Source organism: Mya arenaria, chromosome 12 (genome assembly GCF_026914265.1).
Source record: "Mya arenaria isolate MELC-2E11 chromosome 12, ASM2691426v1".
Lineage (NCBI taxonomy): Eukaryota > Metazoa > Mollusca > Bivalvia > Myida > Myidae > Mya > Mya arenaria.
Window position 1 is genome coordinate 45,733,894 of NC_069133.1, and position 13,381 is coordinate 45,747,274.

At 35.4% G+C, this 13,381-nt stretch overlaps 1 protein-coding gene across 1 annotated transcript; it reads left to right on the forward strand.

The window, feature by feature from the left end:
• Nucleotides 1-5,826: 5,826 nt before the first annotated feature.
• LOC128211125 (uncharacterized) lies at nucleotides 5,827-12,260 on the forward strand. Its single transcript, XM_052915549.1, has 4 exons — nucleotides 5,827-5,993; nucleotides 9,325-9,379; nucleotides 11,175-11,276; nucleotides 11,894-12,260. Exons 1-4 carry the CDS (start codon nucleotides 5,868-5,870, stop codon nucleotides 11,947-11,949), a joined length of 339 nt encoding a protein of 112 aa, XP_052771509.1. The 5' UTR covers nucleotides 5,827-5,867; the 3' UTR covers nucleotides 11,950-12,260.
• Nucleotides 12,261-13,381: the final 1,121 nt, after the last annotated feature.

Below are 13,381 nucleotides of genomic sequence, written 5' to 3' on the forward strand. Positions count from 1 at the left end.
GTAGGGTAGGTAGGTTTTTTTTTTTTTTTTTTTTTTTTTTTTTTATTAGGCTTTATATAAGAATGTCATTTTCATCATTGGAGAATGGTGTTAAAGTTATCTTCTATATAAGCAATTAAGGTTTTAAACTACATATTGAAAAGCAAAAAAAAAAAGATTTTTTTTTTTTTTTTTTTTTTTTTTTTTTTAATTTTTAATTTTTTTTTTCAAACTGACTATAAAAATGTTAGGGTCGGCGCCTATTCCGTAGGTAGGGTCGGGTAGCCCGAACCAAATGTATTTTTTTTTTAGGCCACATTAAAATTTACATTCTTTATTACCTTTGTAATTTTGCAGCCATTTTCAAGCAATTTATTAATGACGTAACATCACACTTTTTCCAGAAATATAAAATGACATTATTTCAAGATGGCAATGTGATGTGTGATATAAAATATCCTACATGTATATGCAGTGTAGATGAATAAGACAAGTGAATAACAAAATATGTATTCATACTGCATCACAAAATATGCAACTTTAGCTATAAAAATAATAAATCGATCAAATATGCTTGCAAGGGTGTATACATGTAATCATATGTAAGTCATGGTTTTAATATTTCTGGGTTCATATTCATTATCATTCTAAGTCTGAGGTTGTTCATATTTCTGGGCCCTTATCAATTATCATTCTAAGTCTGAGGTAGTCCATATTTCTGGGTCCTTATCAATTATTATTCTAAATCTGAGGTAGTCCATATTTCTGGGTCCTTATCAATTATCATTCTAAGTCTGAGGTAGTCCATATTTCTGGGTCCTTATCAATTATCATTCTAAGTCTGAGGTTGTACATATTTCTGGGTCCTTATCAATTATCATTCTAAGTCTGAGGTTGTCCATATTTCTGGGTCCTTATCAATTATCATTCTAAGTCTGAGGTTGTTCATATTTCTGGGTCCTTACCAATTATCATTCTAAGTCTGAGGTTGTCCATATTTCTGGGTCCTTATCAATTATCATTCTAAGTCTGAGGTTGTACATATTTCTGGGCCCTTACCAATTATCATTCTAAGTCTGAGGTAGTCCATATTTCTGGGTCCTTATCAATTACCATTCTAAGTCTGAGGTTGTTCATATTTCTGGGCCCTTATCAATTATCATTCTGACTCTGAGGTTGTTCATATTTCTGGGTCCTTATCAATTATCATTCTGACTCTGAGGTTGTTCATATTTCTGTGTCCTTATCAATTATCATTCTGAGTCTAGGGTTGTACATATTTCTGGGCCCAGTATTCATTATCATTCTAAGTCTGAGGTAGTCCATATTTCTTAGCCCATATTAATTTACATTCTGGCATTAGTGAATAAAGGCACTGTCCTGTACTCAAAAGGTTAGTGAATATGGGCCCTGCTCTGTACTAAAAACATTAGTGAATTTGGGCCCTGTTCTGTTCTAAAAGTGTTTGTGAATATTGGCCCTGTGTTTTTACTCAAGATGTAAGTGAATTTGGGCCTGCTCTGTACTCAAGATGTTAGTTAATTTGGGCCCTGCTCTGTACTCAAGATTAGTGAATTTGGGCCCTGCTCTGTACTCAAGATGCTTGTGAATATGGGCCCTGTTCTGTACACAAGATGCTTGTGAATATGGGCCCTGTTATGTACACAAGAGGTTAGTGAATTGGGCCTTGCTCTGTACTCAAGAGGTTAGTGAGTTGGGCCTTGCTCTGTACACAAGAGGTTAGTGAATTGGGCCTTGCTCTGTACTCAAGAGGTTAGTGAATTGGACCGTGCTCTGTACTCAAGATGTTAGTGAAATTGGGCCCTGCTCTGTACTCAAGATGTTAGTTAAATTGGGCCCTGCTCTGTACTCAAGATGTTAGTTAATTTGGGCCCTGTTCTGTACTCTAAAAGTAAGTGAATATGGGCCCTGTTCTGTACTGAAGATGTTAGTAAATTTGGGCCCTGCTCTGTACTCTTAAAGTTAGTGAATATGGGCCCTGTTCTGTACTCAAGATGTTAGATAATTTGGGCCCTGCTCTGTACTCTAAAAGTTAGTAAATTTAGGCCCTGTTCTGTACTAAAGATGTTGGTGAATTCATACCCTGTTCTGTACTAAATATGTTAGTGAATATTGACCAGTATTGGTCCTGTTTGATACTGAAAGTGGTAGTGAATATTTGCTTTGTGTAGTTTGCGTAAAAACTTAAGGAAACATTTTTTAATTGACATATATTATAGTGAATCCATTAATGATTTGGTTGGTTAATTTTTAAGACCCAATGATAAATAATCAATACATTATTCTGAAGAAAACAAACTATTACAAGCTGTAGTAGAAAACAATGACATTATAGATGTACTTATGGCCTTGATTTTAAAATAGTATGTATTATTTAACTTAAAAATGTTTTTTTTGAAAAATATATTCAATATTAGATGAACAGGGCTACATAGTTCTGTTTCCATGGTTATACCCATATTTATTCTCAGAGGTATAGCTTGCTGTTGACAATGACAATGCCATACATACATGTGACAAAATGTTAAATGAGGACTTGATCATAATGAATTGTGAATTTTAGTATTTGTTTCTGTTGATCTTGTTTCTGTGCTAGTGTCTTAATTTATTGATCACTATTTATTTATATTTTTACCCTGTATTTATTGATAATTTAGTTGATGCATTGTTGTTTATTAAATGCAAATATCTGTATATTGGATATTGATTTTATACACCCAAATTGAGTACTCAAATTCTTAAACTTGTTTCCTTTTTTATGAGGAAAGGGCTTTTTAGTAGGGCTTTCCTTGAATATGAAACGGCAAATTTCAAGTTTTTGAAGGCTCAGAAATTAAATGAGCATCCTGTACATAATCTCATAGGCCAGTTGTTGTCATGTGTCATGCTGTGGCATCCTCATGCAAAAGCTTTTAACAACTTGACTTTGACTAAAACACTTATAGAGATTCACACGAAATTTCAATTAATGCCAGTATTTAAACAATATTGTGGAAAAAACAGCTTTGAAATGTTATTTTACATCCTTCCGTTCCAGCTCCAGGGTGCTGGTATGCACATGTAGGAGTCGCTTCTGTGATAGATTCATGCATCTTTTTTACAAAAAAATGTTGTGTTATCATAGCCTTGTTCTCATCAGCAAAATATTTGCCATTACTCAAACAAAAACTTTCATAATAATCAAATTATCCTAGTACTTACGTTGTCAGAGACTATACCCACATGCATAGCAAGGCCCATAACTCTTGCATTAATAGATGTTGAGTTAGCTCCCCTGTTTGTTTTTATGTTAGTAATAAGGATACCAGATAAATGAGCATTTTAATAGTTAATAGAATAATGAGCTGTCCTAAGTTCATGCTGAATTAATGTTTACATGGATTTAAACATTTTTATCCAGAGAGCACTCGGTTTAAGTCCCAACCGCTTTTTTCACTCGACTTTTTCAGCAGTACGCCGAATATATCCAATCAGATAAGCAGGGAGGAATAATTCAGATGGGCCACATGTTGGTTTTGTCCGGACTACCTCCGAAGAACTTGTGAATGACCAAATGTAGCCCCCATTTCCCTTGCAAAAAGAGCTTGATTGACTTACTGTTTAGTGCGAGTGTTTAGACCATCATATATTGTACCAGATGGTTATAACATGTAATATTTTCTCGATTATCCTGAGTTCTCCGTACCCATAGCCTGGCATGCACCATGTCATCATACAGTCCCTACAACTTAATATACACTTCTTAGAATTTGCATTCTATAATAAGTTTGAAACGTGAAAATGTGGAGACTACGTGCGGTGAGAGAAACATAGCTGTCACGATGGCAGTTCTGTTGGCGTGCGTACATGCGTCCTTTAAACAGTACGGACTAAACCTTTACAGGACTGTATCTTGACCATGTATTCATTATAGGATTTATAAAAAAAACTTACCATAAGGCTCACAATGATGAGGTGGCGTGTCGAACACAAGACAAAGGTCTGTATCTCAAAGGTCAAGGTCAGACCTAGAGGTCAAAATTTGAAATATTTACTCTTGTTAGAAGCCCACCTAACCAAGCATCACAAGAGTTCCAAGAGACTTGACGTGAATGTTTATGACAATTAAGTGGCATGTCGCATGCAAAACCCAGGGTTGTATCTCATGTCAAGGTTACACTTAGAGGTTAAATGTCGAAATGTGTACTGTTTATAGGACTGGTCTGGACTGCACCTTGGCCGGGCTGTAATCTTTACCATGCATCATAGGATTTTCAAAAACTTGCCATGTAGGATAACCATGATGAGGCGTAGTGTGGCAGGTTCCACATTTTCAACGTAAATATGTGCTTTAATTGCAATTAAGAGCATTATTATGTTTGTGTCAAAGGACAGTATACAAATCTGTTCATGTCTGCTGTTTTTCATTTTTCTATGACTGTTTCCACAGTCAACAGTATGTTTTCCTCTCGCGCTATGACATCATAGGAATTTCCAAATTGAATTTTAAGAAGCATATCATTAACGTTTTTTACGTTATTACCTTAGAGACCAATGACCTCAATGGCAACCATTGACTAACTCAGCGAGCACTTACTACTTAAGCAACCAGTAACCTTCTTAGCAACCAATGACTCTTTTAGCAACCACTTACTTTCTTTACAACAACTTGCTACCTTAGCCACCGATGACTTCCTTAGGAACCAATGACAACCTTAGCAACTACCTACATGCATAGCAACCAATGATCCCCATAGCAGCCAATGACTTTCATAGCAGCCGATGACTATATATGCAACGAAATAAGTCCTAGCATCCACTTACTTCTTTAGAAACCAACCAATGACTTCTTTAGCAACCAATACTTCCTCAGCAAACACTTATTTCCTAGCCACATATTCTTTTTAAGCAACCAATGATTCATTTTTTTATTTTAAACGGTTAAGAGTAAACTTTAATCAAACTTATCAATCCGCCTAATTAAGACAATATCGCAATATGCAGCAGATTGTTTAGCTGATGTCAACAAGCCTAAGTAGATACTGGTATATGTAGATATTAATTTTAATAGTCGAGCACACAACACATTAAATGTCAATAATAGCATTTACCTTAAGCCATTGTGACTGCGACTGACTCGCCATTATGGGAATCAAAATAATTTTGGTGTGCATTAAACCTTAAACCGCTGGAACAGTAGACCGGCGCTCTTACAAGTTAACCTTACCCGCCGCCGCTTTTTCTTACCCACACATTCTAAACTCCCTACTCATTTTCCTAAAAATCGGAGAAAACCTTACCTTGGAGAAAGTGAGCCCGGTGCGTGGCTCGAATCTACAACTTCCGCAACAAACACTGGCTGCACGGTGCTCACACCAATAGAGCAGACAAGGCCGGTTCTTACCCAAGCACAGGAAAGCAAGGGTGCAGGACCGGTTTGTTATGGGAGTCCAGGCTCTCTAGAGATTTTTTTTAAATGTAGGACAGTTTTACTGCATTTTCACCTACCTGTATATATTGCATTAAAAAACAATCCGAAAGTTATAAATAAAAAGTTGAAAAAATTCAATGTTAAATTGGAACGATCACTTGTCTAAATATCATGATAATTATCATAAAAAATCAACATTTACCTTTGGCATGGACCCTTAAATCTTTCAGTCAAACACTCACTTTTTGAATTTGATTTTTATCTTGGACCCATACCCCAACCCGACTCGATTTTTCGTAAATCGTTTAATAAAAATAGCCCTTAAACGAATAGAAGCAGAATAACGAATACTGATAAAAAGGAACATGAATGTACGGAGAATGTACGGGATTATGCTCTAACTAGGGTTAGTTACTCAGGCAGTTTATTCGGCCGACACCGGTTTGACCTCGGCAACATGAGTCTCCCAGACAAATCTACCGGCGATTACATTGCAAACCTTAGTAAAACATGGCATTCTCAGACCGGTGCGCCCAACCCATTAACACAGTTGGCACCTAGAAAGCCTACAGTTTTCATTCGGGTAATAAAAAATGCTGTCAGAAAAGTTGTACAAGGTTGAACCGAGTGGGTGGGGTAAAGTAAACATTTTTAAAGGTTCTGCATTAAGTACATCTTATTCCATTTAAAAGCATTCTTTCAGTAGAATAACTGTGCCCTTGCATTTTTGTTATGTTTTTATGTCATGTAAACTAATCTGCTTTGACTTATTGCCTTTACAGTCTTTGTCTTACAGAGACTGGTTGTAAAGGCAATATGTCATACAGTCGATTAAGGGATTCCGAATCAGTAAGGACAAATCCAGTGCTGTATAAATATTAGGATAGTCAGTTAAATGAAACAATACATGTTCATGAGCTCATATATATGGACTAGATTTTTATTACTTTCAAATAATGATGAGACTTCTGAAGTCCATATATCTTGTTGTCTAAATATACCCACTCGTCGTAGGAATTCCGAATCAATTGAAGGTGTTTAGGATCACGTGATATTATGTTAGGCTGTTTTATCCTATCACTGAATCTTCTGTTCTCTGAAGTTGGGGGTCGTTTCAAAATCAACTTGAACTGTCAAACACATGTCGATACAAACATGGAAAAGGCCAAAGATTTTTTTTCTTTAATTCTCATGCGGACTTTAAAAATTAAATTGGGTGTTTGGGTGGATTTTATTTAGAAAAAAAGGCTAGTTAGAAATAATGAACTTGCAGTCTCTCATTGACAGGCACTTATTTCTTATAAATATGAAGGTTGGTCATATTTAACTTTATTTTATATAATCATTTGTCCAAGTCAAATGAAAAAGTAAGGCTGGTGGGTTAAAGTAAGGATGTGGGGTTTCAGACAGGTGGTCAAGTGAAAATCCAAAATGATTGATTTTGCCATCAATCTTGTTAATGTATTTGAAGTAGGGCTGAATGTAACAAATATCTTTTGTAACTATATTTATTTTTTGTTAATACCTTTAACACAGACCAGTAACAAAAATAAATTGGGACAAAATATACATGGAATATATAAACCAGTGTCTACTGGCTTTGTTAATACCTTTAACACATGCAGTACCAGTCACTGACTAGAAATTAAATAAAAAGAATATGTAACAAATAAAGATAACAAACATGGTATTTATGAAATGGTGATATGATGGAATAAGATAATGATGGTTTTGAAAATAGTAGAAAATTGGCATTACTACTCACTCATTTTCTAAGCTGGAGTTTTGCCCAATGAAGTTGCTATTGAAACATGTGTACAAAGTTTCATTTGAATATCTTAAACGTTATCATATCTGAAATGCCAAGGGTATCACAATTCCTCGACTGTTTTCTTAAAATTCAAAAAAGAAAAGCTAAAAGTATAAAGCTAAAAGTATGATTGTCCCATTATCTGATAAAATTTCAATACAAAGTAAATCTAACTGTTTATATTTCTGATCACAAGGTTCATTGCACTCCCAGATGTCATTTCAGCAACAGTATCTTCCAAATTCTTAACAGTTTCATCAAAGCATGATGCCATTGGCTGGATGGTGTATTGACTTTGAAGCACCACACCATCACCATGTAACTTCATTTTACTCTGGCCATTGACATGTACTTGGTACTGGATCACCACATGTTTCAGCATACACAGTTCCTCTCACCATAAAATTGGAAATAAAACACACTTTTAGTAAAACACTTCATACTGTGTCAATGAATTGTATGTAAATTTGTGTACTTGTATGTGGTGATTAAACTCATCTAAGTTTTTAAGAAATTAAGTAAAAAGAAAACACTAAATAACTTACAAGATACTCACTGATGATTTCTAACTAAAATGAGCTACAAATTTGCAACCACAAGTTCTCCCCCCTCTTAACTTCCAATTTCGAGGTTTGCCCCTGCAAACCCACAACCTCATGGCCATCAGTTGCTTCTACTATTAAGTATAAAATCTAGCAACATTTAAAATTTTATAACAAGTTTACTATAACATAAATTTATATACTGAACCAATGGCTTATTAATGTTCTGTAAACTTCAGGCCATGATTTCTATCATTTAATTTTCAGACAAGTATTTTTGGTTCAAACTTCTTAAAGCTGCACTCTCACAGATTGAACGTTTTGTCAACTTTTCTTATATCTTATTTTTTGTCTTGGAACGAGCCAATTTTTCCAAAAAACCCTGGAAGTTAGTGATATAAGACTGCTGACAAAAAATCAGATCACAGATTTTTATATTTAAGTTAAGAAATTATGTTTTATGCATTTTTCTTAAACCGTTAACCGTATTAAGTAAGGGTTTAAGCCATAAAACATAAATTTTTGAACGGAAATATAATAGTCTACAATCTGATTTTTTGTCAGCAATCTTATATCATTGGTTTGCAGATATTTATGCAAAAATTTGCTCTTTCTGAGATAAACACAATAAAAGTTGTAAAAATGGTGTACATGTGAGAGTGCAGCTTTAAACCATTCACTATGAATTTTACTTGCAACTAAAAAGTGATTTTATGTAGAAAGTTGAGTTTTCAACAAATATTTTTACACAAGTATGCAGAATTGTTTACCAGAACGTTATTTACTGTACAATATACAATGCACTAGACTTTGAGACAGCCCCCAACATGTGACCCGGAATTCCCGCAATAACCCACTTTCATTTTCAATGTAAAATCAATATTCATTCTCAATATATTTTTGTGGGGTGCTAGCATCTGTTAAAGTTAATATCCATCTTATGTTAAAACCCAAAATAACAAGTATTTACCACTTATTTACCTATTTATTTGATGTTATTTCATCCAAAGCGCATTTCCATTACCGGTGCGTCGGTAAAATTGTTCCATGCGCGATATTTGTAAACATGTACACAAAGGTAGTTTTGATGTGTACACGTTCTAAAATTGTTGTAAGCAATAACAAAGCGTCAAACACAATATATATGTAAGAAAAATTTTCATATGCAGGTCATTCTCAGATATTTTCATGTAAATTTAAACGACTGATTCGGAACTACCCCTGATTCGGAATCCCTTATTAAACTGTAGCAGATTAGTCTGTGCAAGAAAAAGCAAAATATCTGCAGTCATCAAAATAAAGACTTTTTGATGAACAAGCTAGAATACTTACACTATTGCTTAGCATCAAATTTTAAAAACAAGCCCTGCTATTTAGAATTAAGAATTTGAGCAAATCTGGAAAACATTTGACCAGGCTTGCGGACTTAAATGGTGTTAATTTCGACCACTGATATGTTGTCATGGTAGTCTGCATGTCTTCTTAATTTAAAGTTTATAATGTTATTTTACAGATTTCATTATCATATTTCAAACACATTCAAAGGATCTTCTTGTTTTCAGGGTATGCGATGGATTCTTTTTGCCTCTGGTCTCTTTTATGGATTTACAAGACTACGTGAGTATGCTAAACTATTTCATATTGTTAATTAAACACAGTCACATCGAAATACAACTCGTTAAAGGTACATTTATTTTTATTTGATTAAACCATTTGAGACGGATGATTTGTAAGTTATCGTTTTAACTCTTTAAGATATTTCTGTTTAAATGAATTAATCTTTTCTAATGACAAGATACACAATGACCACATGGCAGACGCGTATGAAGATATTAAAGATCTAAAGAGGGTGGCTCAGAACTAATTTAAAAAAAATCTGCTATATACTACTGATGTCAATCAAGATCTTAGTCGAGTTAAGTCTTAAATTGAAATTGTATGAGTCATAGCTCCAATTGTTAGCTCGACTATTCGAAGAATAAGGAGAGCTATCCTTGTCACCCTAGCGTCGGCGTCGGCGTAACCACTTATGTTAAAAGTTTTTGTTAGAGTTTTTGTACCACCTCAAATATTTTCAAAGTCCATTGACATTTGGCTTTGAAACTTTGCACGCTTGTTCACAATCATGCCGCCCAGCCTGTACACAGGAGGAGGTAACTCTATCAAACATTTTGACAAAATTATGCCCCTTTTTCGACTTACGTTAAAGTTTGCGTTCTACCTCAAATATTTTCCATTCAATTTATGTAAATATCTCAGCACATCATGTATTGCATTGAAATCTAATCTAACAGTGATCCATGCATGTTTCGCCAAAACTTTTCAATCCATACACCGAAAAGCGGCGGAATAGTCGAGCGCGCTGTCTCTGTGACAGCTCTTATTTGCTACATTATTGTGTGAACTGAACTTCAGTATTCAATATGAACAAAAAATACAAACTACGATCCATTGCCATATTTTTACATTTATACAGATGTTAGATCATTGACTTTACAAATAAAAACTTATACAAACAGCCCCAAGCACTTCAATTTTTTTTAGTTTTATTCGCGGGTCGCCTTTTTAATATTTTGGCTAAGGCAAGATTCTGTCAATAGTAATAAAGTATTACTATGACTCACTTACCATGTGTAGTTTGACAACACCATGGTAGTAGAATGCTTTAGCTTAGCTTGTTTGCAAGTACTAAAGAACCGGAGTATAAATTATTTGCAACCCAATGCCATTGTTAGTCTGAATTTTGGATCAGCATGCAAAACCTTAACTCAAAACTGTTCAAGATATCCACATGATACTTTGAACACATGTTGCAAGATACAGTGCTTACATGTATGTGTACCAATACATTTGGGTCAGACTATCCGACCCTACCTACACAATTTTGATAGTCAGTTGTTAAAAGACATATATATATATATAAATTTAAGTGTGTGTTTTAATATGTGCTTTAAATGTTTTAAGCATTATGCAGAAGCTTACTTTAAACCATTCTCCAATGGTTGTTACAAAAAATATACCGTAATGAAAAAATACATCTCCCTTGTGTAATAACTGAACAACTATATAGAAATACTTGTAGATGCTGATTTTGATTTATTGCATTAAGGTGAGGAAGCATTGGCTCCTGCTCCAGGGCACTTGTGATTTAGAAGGTTAAAATGGTCTTGTAGTAAAGGTGTCTGCCTTTGAAGAAGATTTTCAGAAATTGATCTCTACCAGGGGAACATTTTCTTGTGGAATGAAGAACACTTATTCTTTTACACACAAAAAGCCAAATTCCTTAAACCGTGCAGCAAATTGCTCGCTGTTGTCTCCAAAAATAAGCCAAATTGAATTTGTAAAATTGTTTAAACTACCCGGTATTACCTTGTTACTTGAATGATCATGTATATTGTTATAAATTCTTCAGGATACCTTACTGAGAAGGAGAAGCCAGTAACGGAACTGTATGAAACATTAACTGACTTCAAGGCAGAGCGGGAAAAGAAATACCGCCGAGAATACGGAGCAAGTAAGTAGCCTTTTAAACAGGGTTTTTACCTGCCATCTTATTCTTAATTGGATGTTATCGTCAAGCGATCGCTAAACTTACAGGTTAGCTTTCTGATTTCGTTACCTGACAAACAAGCTTTTAAAAAAAATGACCAAAAGTTGTGCTAATGTATTGCCGAGCCTAGTACAAGGAAGCAGACACAACCAAAGTCGAAGCGGCACTGTAATGTAACTGTAACAGTTATTTAATAGAAGGTGACTTATGACATGTATGAACATTATTAAAGTTTCATTTAAAAGAAAAAAGGTTATTTCTCATAAGGAATATTTGTATGGTATGGATTAAAGCCTTCTATCAATAGCACTAAGATGAAGTTACGACTAATTTTATGCTATGGCTAGAAACATAATTATTATGATGAATATGACATTGCTTGGAAGTTGGTTTGGTAAATAAATAATAAATAATGTTATAGTATATAACTTCTCAATAAGTCTCATTAAGAAATTCGAAATGCATTGCAAACTGGGCCATGGTATAAAATGCCTTACTCTTACATTGGGACTAAGGTGTATTTATATGCATATTATTGCTCTCTTGACTTTGTTGCCAATTTTCCTGTTTATTATTTTCAGGTGAAGCAAAGGCATTGTACTTCTACGTTTTTGGTGAAGATAAGAAGGATGATTAACTGTGATGGGAGACCATTAGACCTTATGTTTACTTAGGCTATAGGACAAGAGGCTGTGTATTTATTTTAGAGTTTTGACCACAAAATCTGACAAATTGTCTTTGGAAGCTTGTGAATAAAATCAAATGATGTCAAGTTGTAATTTCCATAAAAAACGTAACAAAAAGAAAAACACATATTTGTGTGAGAAATCTTATTTTATAAAATAAACAAATATGAATGCAGTGATTGAACTCAGAGATTTATTAGTGTTTGGTTTGACTTATACTGTATTGATGTTACATATTTTATACAGTAAAACATAAACTAATGGTGTAGTTTCTTGTTAATTATGCCCCCCTTCGAAGAAGAGGGGTATATTGCTTTGCACAGGCATGTCGGTATGTCGGTCGGTCCGTCGGTAGACCAAAGCTTATCCGAGTGATAACTCAACAATTTCTGGACGTATGGTCATCAAACTTCACATGAAGGTTGGGCCTGACCAGTAGATGACCCCTATTGATTTTGAGGGTCATCGGGTCAAAGGTCAAGGTCACAGTGACCTTTAATGCTAAAATAATTTTAAAGCTTGTCCGAGTGATAACTCAACAATGCCTGCACCCATGGCCCTCAAACTTGACATGGAGGTTGGGCCTGACCAGTAGATGACCCCTATTGTTTTGGGGGGTCATCAGGCCAAAGGTCAAGGTCACAGTGACCTTGAATGGTAAAAGGTCGTCCGAGTGATAACTTGACAATGCCTGCACCCATGGCCCTCAAACTTGACTTGGAGGTTGGGCCTGACCAGTAGCTGACCTCTATTGTTTTTTGGGCTCATCGGGTCAAAGGTCAAGTTCACAGTGACCTTGAATGGTAAAAGGTTGTCCGAGTGATAACTTAACAATGCCGGCACCCATGGCCCTCATAATTGAATTGGAGGTTGGGCCTGACCAGTAGATGACCCCTATATTGTTTTTTGGGGTCTTCGAGCCAAAGGTCAAGTCATAGTGACCTTGAATGGTAAAAGGTTGTCCGAGTGATAATTTGACAATGCCTGCACCTATGGCCCTCATAATTGAATTGGAGGTTGGGCCTGACCAGTAGAAGACCCCTATTGTTTTTGGGGGTCATCGGGCCAAAGGTCAAGGTCACAGTCACCTTGAATGGTTAAAGGTTTTCCATGTGATAACTTGACAATGCCTGCACCCATGGCCCTCAAACTTGACTTGGAATTGGGCCTGACCAGTACATGACCCCTTTTGTTTTTGGGGGTCATCAGGCTAAAGGTCAAGGTCACAGTCACCTTGAATGGTAAAAGGTTGTCCGAGTGATAACTCGACAATGCCTGCACCCATGGCCCTCAAACTTGACTTGGAGAATTGGCCTGACCAGGAGATGACCCCTATGGTTTTTGGGGGTCATTGGGCCAAAGGTCAAGGTCACAGTGACCTGG

Bases quoted from the DNA above. Each gene is read 5' to 3' on its own strand.
- LOC128211125 (XM_052915549.1), top strand. From the start codon at position 5,868: ATGAGTCTCCCAGACAAATCTACCGGCGATTACATTGCAAACCTTAGT. The intron at 5,994-9,324 runs GTAATAAAAAAT...TCTTGTTTTCAG, and splicing joins AGCCTACAGTTTTCATTCGG to GGTATGCGATGGATTCTTTT. The intron at 11,277-11,893 runs GTAAGTAGCCTT...TATTATTTTCAG, and splicing joins CCGCCGAGAATACGGAGCAA to GTGAAGCAAAGGCATTGTAC.